General features: G+C 42.8%; 1 protein-coding gene across 2 annotated transcripts in view; it reads right to left on the bottom strand.

Moving 5' to 3' along the window:
• Nucleotides 1-4,330: 4,330 nt before the first annotated feature.
• Nucleotides 4,331-19,826, bottom strand: part of RNLS (renalase, FAD dependent amine oxidase) — a 239,694-nt gene continuing 224,198 nt past the window's right edge. For both annotated transcript variants that reach the window (XM_077454169.1, XM_077454167.1), the window contains exon 7: nucleotides 4,331-4,709. In XM_077454169.1, coding sequence (XP_077310295.1) covers nucleotides 4,551-4,709 — 159 coding nt within the window. In that variant the 3' untranslated portion in view covers nucleotides 4,331-4,550. The remainder of the gene's footprint in view (nucleotides 4,710-19,826) is intronic.

Below are 19,826 nucleotides of genomic sequence, written 5' to 3' on the forward strand. Positions count from 1 at the left end.
CTTGTTAAAAAAAAAATACAAATACAAGAGTTTTTTTAAAACTATCAATACTTCCTGCTGACACCACCGATTGTGGAAGTGAATTCCACATCCTTACCGTCCTGACAGTGAAAAACCCCCTACCTAGTTTAAGGTTAAACCACTTCATTTTCAGTTTCATTGAGCGGCCCTGTGTCTTCTTACGCTCTCTGAGACTGAATAGTTCATTCCCTATGCCAGAATCACCAATGAGGTATTTGTATATCACTATCATATCTCCTCTCAATCATCTCTTCTCCAGAGTTTAGTGCTTGTAGTCATTCCTCATAACTGAGGTCCTCCAGGCCCCAGTTGTCCTTCCCTGGAATCTCTCGTTTTTCCGTGCCTCCGTCCTGAGGATTGGCGACCAGAACTAGATGGCATACTCCAGATGTGGCCGAACCAGAGTTTAATAAAGTGGCAGGATTCTTGTTTTATCTCTGGCATAAATTCCCTTTTTAATACATGCTAATATTCTGCTATCTTTGCTTGCTGCAGCTTGGCATTGCATGTCATTTCCGAGTCTGTCATCTACTAGGACCCCCAGATCTTTTTCCACCCTGGAAGTGTATTACCATGTTTGCAGCCAAATTGGCATAACACCTATTTTAGATTTGTTACATGACCCCATTCACATAGCACAACTTAACAAAAATATTAAAAGTACTGTGTGTGCCTGAGGGACCCTTGGAGTGGTCTTGTTTTGGATTTGGCTCCATGTCTCCCTGAAACACACAGACTCTGGGAACTTAGGATCTGTATACAGATTTGGGGCCTTTGTGCCCAAACCAGCAATGACTGCTTCACCCCCTCCTAGACTGTGAGATTCAGAGCAGATGTTAATATAATCAGCTCAAGCTACCTTATGCTGGGGTCTCCTGCTATAATATGTTTACTAAGCTATCTTTCCCTCATGGTATAATTTCCCCATTGTGTGCCTCCAAGGTGTGAATTCCCATTGTTCATCACCTATTTTTTCTGTCTGCTAACTCTTTTAGAAATGTGGACAGCCTAGGTCTTCTTACTATGGAACTGGTGCCAAATGGTCTTGGTGGACACTGAGTCACCTAGGCTTGTCTAGGTGACTAGTTGTTAATGAGCTTGCTGTTCAATTAGATTACTGTTTATGTTGGCTGTTCCTTAGCTATGTTAATTATTTTACAGTTTGCATAATGTGATCAAGCTTTTACCTGATTTGGTGTGGTATATATTCCGTGAGAGTTTACAATAAAGGCAGTTGCAGTTTACACCTAAGCTAGTGTCATCTGGTCCTTGGGTGCAATATTCAGCTATAAAATCTGGTTCCAGACTGGAAGAAGCTGTATACTGACAGACTCATCCAAGAGGCGTGCTAAGCAGTGGGATGCTTCCTGCGGTTTGGGACAGCCAAACCTCCACCGGGACACATCTTTGGAAATCCACTGCAGAGTGGCAATATTCCCCAGAGCGATGTATGCATAGTTTCATCGGAGGATGCAGCGAGAACTCATCAAGTTTGGAGGACCTCGTTCTGTATGAGACGCACTGATGTGGATAGATGTCATGCAGCGGGGCTATGGAGAGAAGCCTACAGTTGGAGCAAGAGCATTGTGGAAAGGATCTTAATAACTCAGAGGAGCTTTTCTGGCTCCAGCAGGACTTATGGATGCCCTTTCTCGGTGAGTAGCCCCAGAAGGAATGGGTGACCCAACTGGAAATTCTGGTCTGCATTGAGATGATGTTGGATTAAGGATGCCAAGTGCTTCATTTGTACGGTTACCCAAGTTTTTCCATTACCAAAGGATGATACGCCCATTGAGGGCTATGGTTTCGATTGTCCAGGACTATTGTTTGAGAGAATCCAGGAAGATCCAGGCTTCAGAAGTGCAGCTGAGTGGTGGAGACATGACATGCAGGATCTTGGGGAAATGTATAGTATCACAATTGCAAGTAGATTTTGATGAGTAATATGGAAGGGGTAAATATTAGAAGTATGAGCTAATAGTAATGTAGAAAAAAAGCTGGTGGTAAGAGATTCCAGCAGATGCAAATAAGACAAAGGGCCCAAAACGGTGCAGCGTGACATGTCCCTGATAGAGGATTCCCTCCTTGGTGTCCCATGGATTGGAAGCACTGCACCAATTTATGATTTTGGTCCCTCTCTCTTATTGGCATCTTCTGGAATATCTTAACACCAGCTTATTTCTACATTATTGCTATAAGCTTGTACTTCTAATATTTACCCCTTCTATACTAGTCATCAGATGTGGATATCTTCTAAGTAGATGGCAAATCTTAGAATAGTCCATCAGAGATTGTGAGGGAATTGCTATTAATCTGAAATCATTGGCCTTGGGAGGGTACTCATGCCACCTATTACCAGTATAGAACCTGTTACCCGTCTCTTGTTTATGCACCTCCATGTCTGCCCTCCTTGATGTGGTGGTCCCCCTGAAGCTCCTGTCTAGTTATTTGTTCTGCCTCAGTAATGTATAATATGTATGAGATCTTTACTTATCTAGCTCCAGAAAAAGTGTTTTTTTAAGAGCGAAACTAGTCGAGCAAGTCTTCTGAACCTTTGAAAAGCAGAATTGACATTTCTTGTGAACCAGCTTTATTAATCCATGATCTACTATTGTAAGGTTTTACCCTATCAGGTTATTATATGTACCATTCCATTAGGGTACTGATAAAATCAGGTTTCTTTTTGGCCTATCGGCGTAGTTCATTGATTCCACTTGGACTCTGGGCAGTTTGGTTATAGAGACACACTTTTTAGTCACTTTCACAGAGTTATGTTTCCTAATGTGTCTGTCTTTTTAATATGTTTCATAAATAAAAATTGTAAACTTTTTTTTAAAAATGCCTTCTAAAGTCCATTTTTTTTTCGATTTTCCAATGGTTTGAATTATCAAACAGGACCTGGCATAGTTTACTCTATTGTGCTGTGCACAGCTCCAACCCTGTGGTTACAGCGTTTCATACACTTATTGTACATGAATCATCTGCCCTTACTTAAGATGGCCATGGCCAGAAATGTTAAGGGGGTGTTTTTCAAAGTGATTTCTTAGCAAAATAATGCATGGTGACATATATGGATGGGGGGGGGGGTTGCTTTGATTATTAAAAATGAATTAAATAGCATTTTTGCTTTGTGGTGCTCAGATGCAGTGAAGTTCCGCTTTAAGGAGTATCTGCCGATGCTTTATATACAGTTTATACAAGATATTTACAGATTTGGACAAAAAAAAAATGGCAAAATTCATCTAATGCCTATAAGCTGCTTTAGGCCCTAGCAGGCAGACAAATCTGTTTTCTACAGCTGATAAGACCCTTTAGGAAAACACAGAATTTATTTTAAAAATCAGAACATTATGGCTTTTACAGAACCGTCCTGAGAATCTTGGAAATTTCCATGAGGAAATCTTTACCTTCTCACCAAGCTCTATTACAATATTAGCCTATGGCAATGTAATAAGCTTTTGTGAGGTTTCTGGCTGTGTAACCCAGTGGGGCTGGTGCTCAAAATTTTTTGGGGGGGGGGCACAAACAAACTGAAACAAAAAAATACTGAACACACATCAATTGCAGCCTCACTGTGCCCATCAAATGCAGCCATTGTGCCCCATCGTACGCAGCCACTTGTGCCCATCAAATGCAGCCAGGCTTGGCTGTCACTTTACTAAATCCCCACCATGGCCGGTTTGGCGGTACTTGCTGCTCCTCTCCTGGAGTGACGTGCTCTCCTCGGCGGGCTGTGGCTCCTGTGTCCGCTCGTATCCTATTCCGCCAAAGCGTTAGGCATCCAATAGGATCACCTAATGCTTTGGCCAATCGGTAGACAGGTCTCACTGACTTGCCTGCTGATTGGCAGGGAGGAACGTTAGTGTGAATATAGCAAATTTGAATTTGCTAAGCCACACAACAGGTGGGGTTTGGGACACCGTGCTCTGCACCCTGAGCCCACCCTATTTTGAAGCCTCTGGCTCTAATCACGTACTTCAAAATACACACCTCTCGCCTATCCCAGCCACCATAGTATTTCATGTGTCCGGCTTCCTAAAAGGGGTCGGGCACATAAATAGGGAGGGCGGCACTCACAATGCATGGGCCGCCACTGGCGTAACCCTTTGCACCAGTTAAAAAAAATAAAATACTAGTGTAAAAACTAGTGTAATTTTTTTCAGTAATGAGTATAAAAATATTTCATATAATATGATTAATTTGAGAAATGAAAAGCTTTATAATTTTCTTAGTATTTAATAAGTAAATTCAAATGTTCAGGTTGATCTGTCTTTACCTATAGTTTGGCAAAAAATAAAAACGTAAAACATAAATGCAAAAACTATATATTTTACTTCTGCAGCATCCCAAGCCAATACAATCTATAATAAACCAGATTCCCAATTCCATGACAAACAAGGAAAGGTGTATTTGGTCCTGTTTAGGTTACTAGTTGTTCTTTTAATAAATGTATCTGTTTTAGATCCACTCTAGCCAATAAATGTAATTAGACAGAGCAGACTCATAAAAACTGGTATGGTCACAATATGTCAATTTTTTAAACAAGAGGCTAAAGTTTCTACAATTCGTACAGCGGATTCTGTACATCCATCAAAGTTTGAGTGTGTAAATCCATCCCCACCACATAGGAGGAAGGGCTCGCTGTGCAGAGTTATCTGACCTGGACAATCCGGAAAGGCCTCTGTAACCTAAAACATAAATCATGCCGATTAGTCAGCTGAGGAATTCTACTAAATCCACAAACTTGTGTGACATGAAATTAAAAGGAACAACATTGTCTAAATCTAATATAAAATGCAATCAATAGCATAAGTCACTCTTAATAAATAAAGTAGGTGTGGCGCTGTTCATTTAATAGAAATAATGCTAACTTGACTGAGAATTAGATAGTAGTGATTCAAAATTGAAGTACTATATTCAAATATGCTCACATACAACTATAACAAAAGTAACAACTAATAGTGCTATGTAAATATAACAATTTGAACTGTTCCAAGCAAACTTGATATACAATCATGTGAAAATATGTGCATACAGATGATGAGCATAAAATCCCAATGCAAAATATGAATACAATTATTTAAATAAAGTATAAAAATCACATTGCATTAAGTAATTGTTGTCCAATAAAGTGCTTTGTGCTAGTGAAAAAATATTAAAATAACGCTGATCAAATTTCCTCTTCAGAAGGTGATTACAGCATACGTGATTTATCCGTGCTCCTATTGTGACTGTACTCACCAGAATTTTCTTATCTGCTTGGGGTATAAGGCATTCACAGAATTTGCCACTGTGTAGCACTCTAAGCCCTTGTACACACGGTCAGAGATTCCGATGGAATGTTTCCTATCGGACCGTCTTGTCAGATAATCCGACACTGTGTGGTCTGCATCGGACTGTTTCCGTTGGAACATCCGACGGACCAACTTTTCCAACTTGCCGGTAAAATTTTCAGACAAAATGCTCCGATCGGACATACTCCGATCATGTGTAGCCTACTCTGATGGACAAAGTGCCACACATGCTCAGATCAAATTCCTAGACCAAAGCTATTGGCTACTAGCCTGAACGTAGTCCTGTCCTAACAAAATAACGTCATCACGTTATGTACAATCGGATTTTCCGACAACTTAGTCCGACCGTGTGTATGCAACATCACTTCCGGACCTCTTACTCCGACGGATTTGGTTGTCGGAATCTCTGACCGTGTGTACAAGGGCTTAGAGCTGGCCAACTCGAGGTATTTTGGTAATTTTCCACTCATGTACCATGTAAAGGAGAGAAGGATCGCAATAGTGTAATACTTTGTGATGGAATTAGTTCGTTCTCTCCTTTACATGGTACATGAGTCAAACATTACCAAAATACCTTGGACTGGCCAGCTACACAGTGGCAAATACTGTGAATGCCTTATACCCCAGGCAGGTAAGAAAATTCTGGTGAGTGCAGTCACAATAAGAGCACTACTCCTATTGTGACTATCATAACTAGTACTATATCACTACTATCTAATTCTCAGTCAAGTTAGCATTATATCTATTAAATGAGCAGCGCCACACCTACTTTATTTTTTCTTACCATTTACCCTAACCAGGTGGGAGTAATTAGTAGAGGCAGTAGTTCCCTTGATTCTCATTTTTTTCGACACTTAATTTTTACACACTCCATTTTTTACATACTCCATTTTTTTCTCTGCTGGTATTTTTCATTATATATATTTTCTTTTCTTTCCTCTGTGCGGAATCATATACACTTACCTTATAAGTCACTCCTCCACATCAATAAATGTTTCTACATTTATATGATCTACCAGTAATTATTACGATATTTATTATATAGATTAAAGGCCAATTCAAACTTGCTTATATTCATGCAGCAAAACTCATGAATTGTGATGCATATGAGTGCATTACAAGGAGAAAACCATTGATTCCTATGGTTGGTTTACAAAAATGCTCAGCAGTTTAGAGTGTTCTGAAAGAAAATGTATAAGCCAATAGACATACCACATGTGCTGCAAGGGACATGGAACAGTGTGAATCCAGTTCTAAACATATCTACAAATAATAGGATTTTTACATCATACTTACCTGTAAAATCCTTTTATTTGAGTACCTGCTGGGTTATACTTCATCTTTAGGTGAATGGACACTGGTAGACCAAAGGTCTTCAGACAGGAAATGATCCCCTATATAACCCCTCCCCATACAGGAAGTACTTTAGGGCCGAAACTTGATCTCTGTACTCAAAGCCAATTTGATTTCCACAGCTGACTGTAGAAAAGAGAGAATTCTCCCAATCACATATTTCCGAGGATGCCCTTTTCCGGCTTTACACCAAGTGATAGAACTCTTCCAGACCTTATGATAAATCTTCCTAGTGACAGCTTTTCTAGCATTCACTAGGGTAGACACCACTGGTTCCCGGGATGCCACGGTCCTTTAACACCCTGGCTTTAATAGCCATGTCGTTAAATTTAGAGACTGTAAATTGGGGTGAAATATAGGACCTTGAGAAAGTAGATCGGGAGCGATGTGGAAGCGTCCATTGCCCGTCTATTGTCAGTCTCACAATCTCTGGGAACCAGGGCCTTCTGGGCCAGGCTGGTGCCACTAGAATGACTGGAACCCTCTCTCTTAGAATCCTGCACAACAAATGTGGAAGGAGAGGGATTGGAGGGAAAGCATAAACCAAGGAGTTCTGGCTACATGGAACTACCAAAGCATCTGCTCCAATTGCCAGAGGATCTCTTGTTCCAGACACAAACTGCTGTAGCTTGTTGTTGAACCTGGTTGCCAGTAAGTCGACCTCTGGCCATCCCCAACGTTGGCAAAATTTTCTTGGAACACCTCTGGGTCTAGGGACCATTCCCCCAGGCAGATCTGCTGGCGGCTGAGATAATCTGCCTTCCAGTTCTCTACTCCCAGCATATGGATTCCGATATAATTGGCACATGTCCCTCTGCCCAGGCTAGTATGTAGTTCACCTCCTTCAGAGCTGAACATCTGATACCGCCTTGGTGGTTTATATAGGCCACTGCTGTGGCATTGTCGGACTGAACCCTGATGGAGCAGTCCTGAAGCTCCACCGGTCCAGGACCATAGGGCCAGACGTACTGCCCGTAATTCTAGGACGTTGATGACCATTTCCTCTGAGCCCGTCTAGGGTTGCTCCCCAGCCTGAGAGACTGGCATCTGTAGTCAGTACTCTACAGGTTACCGGGAGAAAGGTTTTCCCCTTTGCAGGTTCTGATTCTGCAACCACCAGATCTTGCAAGCATTCCTGAGGAGATTAGCATATTGGATAATCCAGGGCTTGTCTTCCTCTGTTCCAAGCCAACAAGATGTTTTATTGTAAGGGCCTGGAATGGAACTGGGCATAGGGCACTGCCTCGAAGGAGGATACCATTCCTCCCTAGAAGACTCATACAGAGCTGAATGGAGAGTTGTCTGAGGGCCCCTTATCTGATGCACCTGATCCTTCAGGACACAGATCCTTACTTGCTTGGACCGTGTTTAGGATCAGACCTAAATACGTTAGACTTTGAGCTGGTCTCAAGGCTGACTTTTCGGTATTTATAATCCAGCCTAAGCTTTTCAAATACCGCACTGTGTATATTATGCTCTGTTCTAGAGCCTGTACTGAGTGATCTTTGAGCAGGAGGTCATCCAGATACCCAAGCACCAGGATCCCTTGGGCCCTTAAAAGAGACAGTACTGGTGCTAGGACCTCTGAACACCCGGGGAGCTGTAGCAAGCGTGGAGAGTAGAGCCACAAACTGAAAATGACATTCCTCTACGTAGGAACCTCAGATGAGACTGAAAGATAGATACGTGCAAGTATGAGTCCTTTATATCAATAGAGGCTAGAAAGTCTCCCCTCTGGAGTGAGGTTAATACTGAGCAGACAGACTTCACCTGAAAGTATTGTATCAATAGATACTTGTTCAGGGACTTTAGAAAAATTACTATTGTAAAAAAAAACTTAGATCCAAAATGGGCTTTGTGTCCCCGTTTGGTTTCTGAACCTTAAACAGGTTTGAGTAAAACCCTGTGCCCCTTTCAAATACAGGAACCTCTACAACCACTCCTTGATGCATGAGATAATGTAGTGCCTGAAGCAATCGTTTCTTTTTGGAGGATCCCAGGGAACGCTGGATCTTAGAAACCTCTGAGGGGGAACCCTCCGCAATTCCAGCTTGTAACCGCGAGATATAATTGAGTTGACCCACTCGTCCTGAATAGTTTTTTTCCAAATGTCTGCAAAGTGCAGCAGCCTTTCCTCACCTGATGAAGTGGGGGTGTTCCCTCAAGGAAGCTTTGCTGACCAGTTCTTAAGCCATAAATGTCTACGCAAATGTACAGACAGAGCCAGATGAGAAACCTGCTGCATTGAATCACTGAAAGCATCAACAGCAAAACATAGGGCTCAAGGAATATCTCTTACTTTCAGGCAGATCATCCTCCTGTTTAGGCCTATTAGGCCATTTGACCTGATCCTTTACGGACTGGCAAATACCAATTGCTGCAACAGCTGGCTGAATAGCTGAACTGGCCAAAGAAAAGGAAGCCTTTAATAACCACTCCAATTTCTTGTCAACAGGGTCTTTCAAGCCCTGTGCGTTATCTATCAAACAAGTTCTTGTTTAAACAAGAGACTGCTGATGGCTGGCATGCTCCATTTTTTAACAAACTTTTCATCCATGAGATATAGAAGGAAAAACCTTTTAGGAGGAACAAAAGTCCTGTCAGCATGTTCTCAATCGGCATATACCGTCTGTTCCAACAGGGGGTGTAGAGGGAAAGTCTGTGTGACCTGAAAATACCTCAGAGATCCTAAAGAGGACCAGGGGGGCTCAGTCACCTCTGCAAGAGGCAACTTAAAGGCAGAACGAACCATTTTGGTCAGAGTCAGGATCAAAAGCCTCTGCGACTGAGAGGCAGACATCGACTGGATATCTTCTTGTCCAGATTGCTCTGATGCAGACTCATCCGCCGGGCATTCCACCAAAGTCCGAGCTTTAAGCTCTTCCCCATCCTCAATCCATTCCTGCTCCATACTAGGAGGGGGGGGGGGTCTGTCATGTTTCCTGCCACCCTGCTGGATGGAGGCAATCCTGTGCTCTAAACCAGCTAGAGTTGAGGACAGTTCATCTTTAGTGATAAAGGGTGAAGCAGCAGCATTGACTGTAGGCATAATACCAGACAGGCGCAGTAGCTCAGATTGCCCAGAAGCCTCTGGTCATTCAGGGGATACAACACTAGGGATACAACTAGGTTCACCAGGAACTACTGACAACATAGGTGTGCCCTTCCCTGTGGTGTTAGTCCCGCTCCTCTTGTTGGAAGACCTTTAATAGTCACAAACAAAGAGTACTTGGGTGTAGTATTAAAATACCAGAAGGGAGACCCTTTAATAGGGCTCACCAAGCCCCTATGGAATAATCCTGCTAAGCACCTTTAGCCTCCCAAGCAACACCCGGTGACTCACAAGACCCAGGTAAGGAAAAATTAACCACTGCAAGTGTCTGTTCAGAGCCTCCTCTGTGTCCCACAGCTGCCTTCTGGAAGCACCACATGCTTGGCCTACACAGCTTAAATAAGTTGGGTGTGCACTGGAACATTCTATGCGTGCGCATGCACTCAGCCCAGCAAACGGCCGTGACTGTATTTGCATACAACGCAAATCTTTTGTGCACAGATAAAGGCTACGTTGCATGTGCGGTGAAGCCACGTGCGCCATGGCTGCAAAACTGCTGAACCCAGTGGTGATCTTGCGAATGCACACGTGCGCCATGTCGCACCTTCATGCAGGTAAAAAAACAGCCAGACACAAGCAAAAAAGGTACAATTTGCAAACACCCACAACTAGCCCAGAACTCCCCCATATGGTCGCCGCACACAAGTGTCCACTTGTTACAATCATTGGGACACCCCACAATAATAAAATAAAGGGGGGTTCACTTTCCCATCCAGGCACAGGGCCACTTAGAATCTAAGGGCCCAATCTTCACCCTTCATGGCAGGTTCCTGTCACTTGGACCTTCAAGGACTGGGTACCCTTTTTATGTTTTATGTTTAGGGTCCACTCCCTTGGACCTGTCCAGCTCCCGGAGGCCACATTACAGGCAAAACCTTGTAGGATCTTGAGTCTTCTTTGTGAGGTTCGGGTACCATTTATTTAAGCATAAAAGCCTGTGTCAAATGGATCTGATCGGTCAATCCCTTGATGCATTTTGGAACCATTTGTGGGACTAGAGAGCTCAAACAAACTGTGCCATCCTCCTTGCAGACACTGGTAAAAAACTAAAGTACTTCCTGCATGGGAGGGGTTATATAGGGGACCACTACCTGTCGGAAGACCTTTGGTCTACCAGTGTCCATTCACATAATGATGAAGTATAACCCAGCAGGTAATGAATATTAGCCTTTACTCTGTGTCCCATGATGTATGAAAAAGAAATATGTATGTCATAAAGAAGATTTGAGGGCAAGGGTAAAACAAAAGAAATTCCTCTGTCCCGCAATGGCGTGAGGGTCAGAGGAAAGAACCACAGCATGCAGGGGAGGGGTGGAGGGGGGACAGGCTTCCACCAAAACTCTTAGAAGTACTGAATGTAAATCCCTAACCAGAGGCTGCATAGGCTGTCGAAGAGTGGTGTCTTCCAGTGCAAGAACCTTCCTTTTTAGAAATTATTTTATCCTGACCGGGGTTACGTTACAGCTTCACTGCCCGGTTCCCTACTGCACATGCGCGAGTCACGCTGCGCGTCTCTTATGGTCCCCCTCTGTGTCTCTGGGAACTGTGTGTTTCCCAGAACACAACGGGGAGGGGGGGCATCTGCGGCGGTCTGCCCGGAAGTGGGTGCAGATACCTGGATTATCCAGGTAACTGCACCCCCCTCCCCCCTGAAAGGTGCCGATTGTGGCACCGGAGGGGGGGAGGGATCAGATTAGCGGAACTTCCCCTTTAGGGTGAAGAACCGCTTTAACAAACAGTAATACAACATTAACATCTATACAGTTATAAAAGATTAAACACTTTTGTCTTTTTTCAGGTTTATCAAATCATTTAGCTCATTGGTTTACTATATATCCACCTAAAATGATTTTGCTTTAATTGAAATGTGTTTACAAGACTTGTAAGTGGAGTCACATGCTGAATGTACGTAACACTGTATATGGTTCTCCCCTCCCCTCTCCCTGTTCTACCAGTTTAATTATATGACAGTCTTGTTGCGTTTAATGTGGGAATCCGCAATGTACAGAGAAGTATAGCAATAAAGAAAAAAGCATTAAGGAGGATCATTGGCTTCAATTAAAAGTTATGTTCACAATGAGAGTGGAACACTGACCAGGCTTGGGATAGACTGGGAAAGGTTAGAATCCTTTAACTTCTACCACTAAAAAAAACAATAACCCTTCCCCACTTTGTTTAAAAAAAATAAAAAAAAAAGTTATTTTTGTTTGTGGAGCTCTTTCCTCGTGGTTTGCTTGTTTTACCTATATGTTTAAGCCCTGGGGGTTGTGGACTATGCCTACAACCAGCTATACACAATCAACTTACCTGTGGGAATCCCATGGAGTGCAGACTTGTTCCGTTGAATCTCAAACGGCATAGTTGAAATCCAACAAAAGTGAACCTGGGCCCAAACCTTGCACACTAAAGTGTTTACATATTCTGATCAAGCAGTAAAATAACTTCACCTGCCAGACCTTTAATGTAAACAAACAGCTGGTGTTTTGAACCTATTAGAAGCGGACACCAATCTTCACAGTCATTATGACCCTGGAGAATCAATTACTTTACAGTACAAGCAGCCCCAGGGATCAAGGGGATAGCTTGTTTTAAAGCTTTTTTTTTTTTCACTGCTTGTTAGGAACATTCAAGTCACACTCTATAGAAGAGATATGCAATTAGCGGACCTCCAGCTGTTGCAAAACTACAAGTCCCATCATGCCTCTGGGTGTCCTGCTTGTGGCTGTCGGAGTCTTGCTATGCCTCATGGGACTTGTACTTCTGCAACAGCTGGAGGTCCGCTAATTGCATATCCCTGCTCTATAGTATTGCCCGTCTAATTTGAACTGGCCGATGCTGCCTGATATTCGGCCTGTGTGAAGATAAACTGGCCAATATTCGGTCTGTGTGTATGGCAACCCCTCCAACAGAAGCCGGCTTCTTTTGAGGAGGCATGACCAAAAAACATCTGTTGATCATAGATCTCGGCCAATGGTTGAGAGCCCTGACTGGAGTGTTCTGCTGGGGGGCAGTCCAACTGTCAGAACACAATAGCTCAGTGGGAAAGATCACTATACTAACACTGCACCGTTAGTACAGCGGCTCCTACCAAGCTCTTCAGTTTTTTTTGTTCAGGTTGCTGGGTTGAACGGAAAAGACTAATAATGTGTACCAGGCTTAAGAAGGGAAGGGTGGAGGAGCTAGGTCAGCAAAGAGAGTAATTAGACACTGCCAGATGAGGACAGGGCTATGATGTGCAAGGCGGGAGGGGTCTGTGCTAGGGAATGGGCTCTAGCTTGATGCATCTGGTAAGTTTTTAAAGTCCCATTTCAAGTGAATAAAAAAAATTATGAAAAGGGTCTTCTGTTTTTCAGACACATTATCATTTAAAAAGGCTGAAAATTTCCACAGATAAAGTGAACTTATTACTGAATATACATTGAAGCACTTTAGATAAATATCAGTTTCCTTCCCTTTAAGGAAATACAGCAATAATGTAAACGGCAGAGTGAGACTCCTGGAGCTAATTTTGTATATTCTAGCCTGATTTCTAGAACTATGCAGTAAGATAAATAACTGGATGAGCCAGTGATGTAAATGGCAGCGATTGTTTGTGTGTTTGTATAAATAGAGCTTGTCTATGCACATAAGAGATAAGACTACAGATCTGTATCAGACACTGTATTTAAAACACTCTTCTCATAAATGGGGATAGTGCTTGGAAGTCATCTTTGGCCTCCGTCAACTGATGTCTCCACGTTAATGCATTATAAACTAGTTCTTAAAATAGCACAAGGACATTTAGCTTTAAAAGAAACCCAGTTAAAGCGAAATTGAAAATCCTACAAGTTAATCTGGGCATAGTACAAGTCTAGCCAAAACGAGTTTTCTTTTAAATTTTAGATAGAAAGGAGAAGGTCTAGATCTTCTGTTGGGTTTTTACTGAATTCTGTTTGCCCCACCTCCTGTCCAGAAATCATAAATTTGATCGCTTTTCACTATTGGCAGATTTCCCCTCTACTCCTGTTTTGAAGACAACCATAACATTTCAGATTTCACACAGGGGCAACTCCGATCCGACTTCAGGTCGCCCCTAGTCGCCTCAGGTCGGACAACATTTAAAAAGCAATGAACAATTTTATCCCTGTGTTGTGTTTTTTTTTACATTTTTTTTCACAGGTGAATGGGTAGGGGTACGTTGTACCCCATACTCATTCACATAGAGTGGGGGGGCCGGTATCCGGGGGCTCCCGGATTCTGATAAGCCCCTCGCCTGCAGACCCCGACAACCAACGGCCAGGGTTGTCGGGAAGAGGCCCTTGTCCTCATCAACATGGGGACAAGGTGCTTTGGGTTGGGGGGTGGCGCGCGGCCCCCCCTTCCCTAAGGCACCCCCCATGTTGAGGGCACGCGGCCTGGTATGGCTCAGGAGGGGGGGGTGCTCGCTCGTCCCCACCCCCTTTCCTGGCCGGCCGGGTAGCGTGCTCGGATAAGGGTCTGGTATGGATCTGGGGGGGGAATCCCACGCCGTTTTTTCGGCATAGGGGGTTCCCCTCAATATTCATACCAGACCTAAGGGCCTGGTATGCTCTCGGAGGGGGAACCCACGCCAAATTTTTTTCATAAATTTGGCGTGGAGTTCCCTCTTGAGAGCTCATTCTCTGATTGGCCACGGCAAAAGTCGCCTGGCCTGGGGCGACTTAAAGTCGTGTTGTAAGTCGCCCCAAGTCGTGTTCAGGTCGTGTCCAAGTTGCCTCCAAAAGTCGTGTTGAAAGTCGTGTTGCCCCTGTTTGAACTTTCTGTCCCAGTGTCAACGATCACCATGACAAAGAGTCATGGTAGATATCCCCACTGGAGAGGCAGAGCACAATAAAAACCTGACACTTTCCTCATTCTTGTAAAAAGGAAAGCTTTGGCTGGAGCTTCTATATCAAAGGTATATAACATTTTTCTTTTTCAATATTTTTTATTAAGGGAATTTCAATTAAAAAAACAAAACAAAAAAACACACACATATATATATATATATATATATATATATATATATGTATATGTAACAGTACAGTCATTGACAATATCATGAGTAAAGCATATCCGACTCATCATAAACAATATATAAATGAGGATCCATAACACAACAAAAATCAGACACAAAGGCATCTGTCAGCAAAGTACTATAAAGAAAGCAAAGGCAAAAATCATCATAATATAGTGATATTCTGATATCAAATATTCCGTCCACAGCGTATCCATCTCACTAAAAGGATAAAATACAGTGGGGGATCACAGTGCTCCAATTTACCAGAGCTTGAGGCACTTTAACATCACATTTGAATCAGATTGCACAAAAAGTATAATGATCTAACAGACTGCACCCGATGAAGCACTAAAAAGAACATAGAGAGATGGAAAAACAAAGAAGAGGAAAAAGTGAGAAAAGACATTGGAAAGGAGCAGAAAGGAGAAGTGCATCCCCCAGATACAGACAACCAACCCCCAGAACCCTACAGGTTACCCAGGAGATTGGAGCTATCTGATCCGGGATTCCAGACCCTTTAAAATCTGGTTTGCTTATCTCATAGGATGCTTGCTAAGTTTTCACGAAGCGCGATCCAGGAGAATTTGTGTTTGACTAGCGCAAAGTTACTGTATTTTTCAGACCATAAGACACATTTTTCCCCCCCAAAAATATGGGGCAAAATGTCTCCGCGTCTTATGGTGCGAATATACGTCAGGCACCGCCCCCCCCGGCACTAGTAAATATTTTGGTACGCCATTTGGTTCAGAATATTTTTTTCTTGTTTTCCTCCTCTAAAACCTAAGTGCGTCTTATGGAGCGAAAAATACGAGGACTTCCATACTTGCGCTATGGTTATTTTGGCAGCCAAGAAAATGAAAAAAGGACAGAATTCTGAGGTGTCTGGGTATCTCATCCGAGAGGTATATACAATTTTCAAGAAAAAGTAACCTCTTAAGATCGGTCCCATCTGTGACAAAAAGGGTAATGTTAACATGTCTATATATCCCCTGTACTCAACAGTGGGTTATATTTGTACAAATTACTAGAGGCCACATTTTTCAAAAGGCTGGTGCAGCCTTGCCATGCTTTCTTTGAAAAAGGCATATTTATAATGCAGACGTGCCTTACAAATGTATTTAGAACTTCCATTGCTTTGAGATTTCAAAGCAAGCAAAGTCAAATTTATTTGACATCATCAAAATGTCATGTGATCAGCATCTCTTCCAATCACAAAGTTTTCCCTGTAGCTTTATGCAGAATATACCCTTTGGAGCTAGCCAGCCATCCATCCATGGTTACATTTGTTCTGAAAAAAATAAACACACTCAGCAACCTGCCCACTGGATAGTAACAGGGAACCAATAAGAAACGAATGGATCTTACCAGAAAAAAAAAACTTGTACCCAACAGCGACCAATAATCTGCTCCATCAAAACTTCCCTTAAAAGTATCTGGTGGAAGAACTGCAACTCCAGAAAAAAAATTGCAAACACCTGCACTAACTGATAAAGTGATAGGATTCTGCCTTTTGTAATCTGCAAGAGAACCTTTAAATCTTTTGATGTGTGAGAGCACCAGGCTTTCTCTAGTAGAGACCCAAAACATTAGAATAAAAGCACCCAGCTTCTAGTAGTGCAGACACCAATAATTTCCAATGCACTGCAAAGACCATAAATACCTACAGCTACAGGCATTAGCCTGGTATCAAAATCCCTGGTCGGCAATGCTCTTTAATGTAAATCTGATCCTAGCAGCTAAATAGTTCTGCTGCATGTAAAAGGGCTCCACAAGTGGGACCCCCTCCAGCTACCTTCCAGTGCAGATCCTGGCTCTCTCGTCCCACGGGGAGCCCGGAAGCAACAAGGATGTTGTTGTTTCTGGCTTCACCCAGAAGTAAACAATTACTGGATTGTGAAAGCATCTGTTCAAACTGATCTTGGTATGATCAGATGCTTTTAAAAGGTAGAGGAGAGCTCTGGGGTCTAATAGATCCCAGATGTCTCATTAAAGAGAACCTGTCACTGCCCTGCTCATGGATGTTGTTCATCCCTTGTAACAGCAATAAAAGAATGAAGGAAAAACGTGTAACAATAAAAAAAAAAGTTGAAATAAAAGAAATACTAACATTTTTAAAGCACCCCATCCCCGTGCTTGCGCGCAAAGGTAAACGCATACATAGGTCCTGCATGCATATATAAACTACCTTCACACAACACGTGAGATACCACTGCAAACTTCAGTGAGAGCAATAATTCTAGCACCAGACCTCCTGTGTAACTCTAAACTGCTAACCTGTAAAGGCTTTTAACCGCATCATTCCCAGAACATTTGACTGCTGAATGACCAAGCCATTTTTTGCAATTCCACACTGTGTAGCTTTAACTGACAAGTGTGCGGTCGGGCGGTGCTGTACCCAAACAAAATTGATATCTTTTTTTCCCCACAAACAGAGCTTTCTTTTGATGGTATTTGATAATTTCTGCTTTTATTTTTTGCACTATAAACCAAAAAAACAACAATAATATTTTGTACTTTTTGCTATAATAAATATCCCCCTTTTTAAAAAAAAAAAATGATTTTTTTTTCTTATTTTAGGCCAGTGATGGTGAACCTTGGCACCCCAGATGTTTTGGAACTACATTTCCCATGATGCTCATGCACTCTGCAGTGTGGTTGAGCATCATGGGAAATGTAGTTCCAAAACATCTGGGGTGCCAAGGTTCACCATCACTGTTTTAGGCCAATATGTATTCTACATATTTTTGGTAATAAATATCCCACTAAGCGTATATTGATTGGTTTGCGCAAAAGTTATAGCGTCTACAAAATAGGGGATAGATTTATCGCATTTTTTTTTACTAGTAATGGCGGCGATCTGCGATTTGTCGGGACTGCGACACATTGGACACATTTTTGGGACCATTGGCATTTATACAGAGATCAGTGCTGTAAAAATGTCACTGGCAGGGAAGGTGTTAACACTAGGGGTAATCAAGGGGTTAATTGTGCTCCCTCTCTGGGTTCTAACTAAAGGGGGCAGAGGACTGTCTAGGGGAGATGACAGATCGGTGTTCATAACTGTGTGTTCTTGGTGTGTCACCAACGATAGTCGGAGCCTGGCGGTGATCGCGATCACCGGGCACTCGCATCATAGTGGCGAAGCGACGTTATATAACGTTGTTTCACCCAGCCATGCCATTCTGCCGCAGTGGCTGGTCAGCAAGTGGTTAAAGCGTCTATGGAGATTTTTAGGTACTGCTGTTTCACAGGGGTTGGCGCTATTCCGCAGGGGTATGCAATTTTAAAGCGTGACATTTTGGGTATCCATTTACTCAGTGTAGCATCAAAATGGGTATTATATTGTGTGTGTGTGTGCGCACTAAAATTAATTAAAGTGCATGTGCATTTGAAATACCGTTGCACAAACTGCGTGACATAAAAAATGTCGCACCATTTAATTCTATAGGGCCTCTGCTTAAGAAATATTTACATATATAGTGTTTGGGGGTTCTACATAATAAAATAAAGATTTTTACATGTAGGAGAAAAATAATTTTCCTGGGTGCCAAGCAGTTAAAGTGGAATTCCAGCGATGAAAACATCTAAATATCTTTTAGTCCATTTTTCAATCTCCAGGACTGGATATCTCACCAATAGAAAAAAAAAATGCACACTTTTAGTCTCAAGTTGCTCATAGATGTACAGTGCTAAAATGATCCAATGAATGACACCATCAGGCTACTAGCAAACACCTGTAATCTCTACACCACAAAGAAAAGGGCGTAGCCTTAAAGTGTTACTAAACCCACAACAGCAAGGCTGCATTCACACCTGAGCGTATCGTTTTCAGGCAGAAAATCGTGCGAATTTACCGCGATTTTGTGGCGTTTTTTACCGCGATTTCGCTTCGTTTTTTACGGTGTTTTGCCACGATTTTGTGCAGGGCAAAAGGTCACCAATGTAAAAAGAAGAAAAACGCCCAAATCTGCCCGATTCAAGAGACAAAAAAGGGTTCGGGAACTTGTTTGAGCTTCAGGCGTTCGGCTTCAGGTGACATGGAGTGGAGATGTGAACCATCTCCATTGAGAATAATGGATTTTTTCCCCTCCAGCGTCTTGTCGCTTCAAGCTACAAAACGCTCAGGTGTGAATGCAGCCTAAGATCAATGTCTATATGCAGTAAAACATGCTTGTTATGCTCACTGTGGAACCTAGGGGGTTAATCTTCCGCATTGGGTAAAAAGGCTGTTTGATACCATCCTCTCTGATCCTATCCTGCTTCCATTGTCCCCAATCCATCTGCTGGATTGGGGACAGTGGAAGAGAGAAGAGCCTTGAAGGCACTCTGCACATGCTCAGTTTGGTGTATATTGCTAGAGAGTTTTTTTCTTCCCCCTGGGAGGGTGCATGTGATCAGCACAGTGACAAACAGTACTGTCCAGACAGAGGGTCAGGTGTCCTGCAGCCTCATAGAACAGCCAGAGAAGAATGATTTCTCCTACAAGCTTTAACCAGTGCTTGGCCACACACTGATAGAAGTCACAAGACTGCTATATATACTGATGAGAAAAGGTATTTAGTAGTTCATATTTATGAAAATAATTGCATTTCCATGTTCTGTGCACTGTGGGAGACCAGATAGAGTGAATACAGGGCCCTGGGTTTAATAACACTTTAACCACTTCCCGTCCGTCAGTCAGTTATCCTGACTGGGCATCATATTACGTCCAGAAGGACAACATGCCGATGCACAGCGTGGCAATCATTGGTGCTGCGTGTTACTCTGATACAAAGCTTCTCCGATTGTGTAAAGGAGCCTCTGATGGAGGCTCCTTACCACGTGATCAGCTGTGACCGATTACAGTGTGAATCAGGAAGTGTCGGTAAATGGTGTTCGGTGGGGCTCTCCCTGACAGGGGGGGGGGGGGGGGGTGTTCTGCGCTGATAGTGAGCACATCATTGGCGCAGCCCCCACGAGAGGTATCACAATAATGACAATTAGTGCTCATCAGTGACACTTGTCAGTACCTCATCATCAGCGCCATCTA

Source organism: Lithobates pipiens, unplaced genomic scaffold (assembly GCF_037356315.1).
Source record: "Lithobates pipiens isolate NorthernLeopardFrog02 unplaced genomic scaffold, aLitPip1_a1.2 Scaffold_25, whole genome shotgun sequence".
Classification (NCBI taxonomy): domain Eukaryota; kingdom Metazoa; phylum Chordata; class Amphibia; order Anura; family Ranidae; genus Lithobates; species Lithobates pipiens.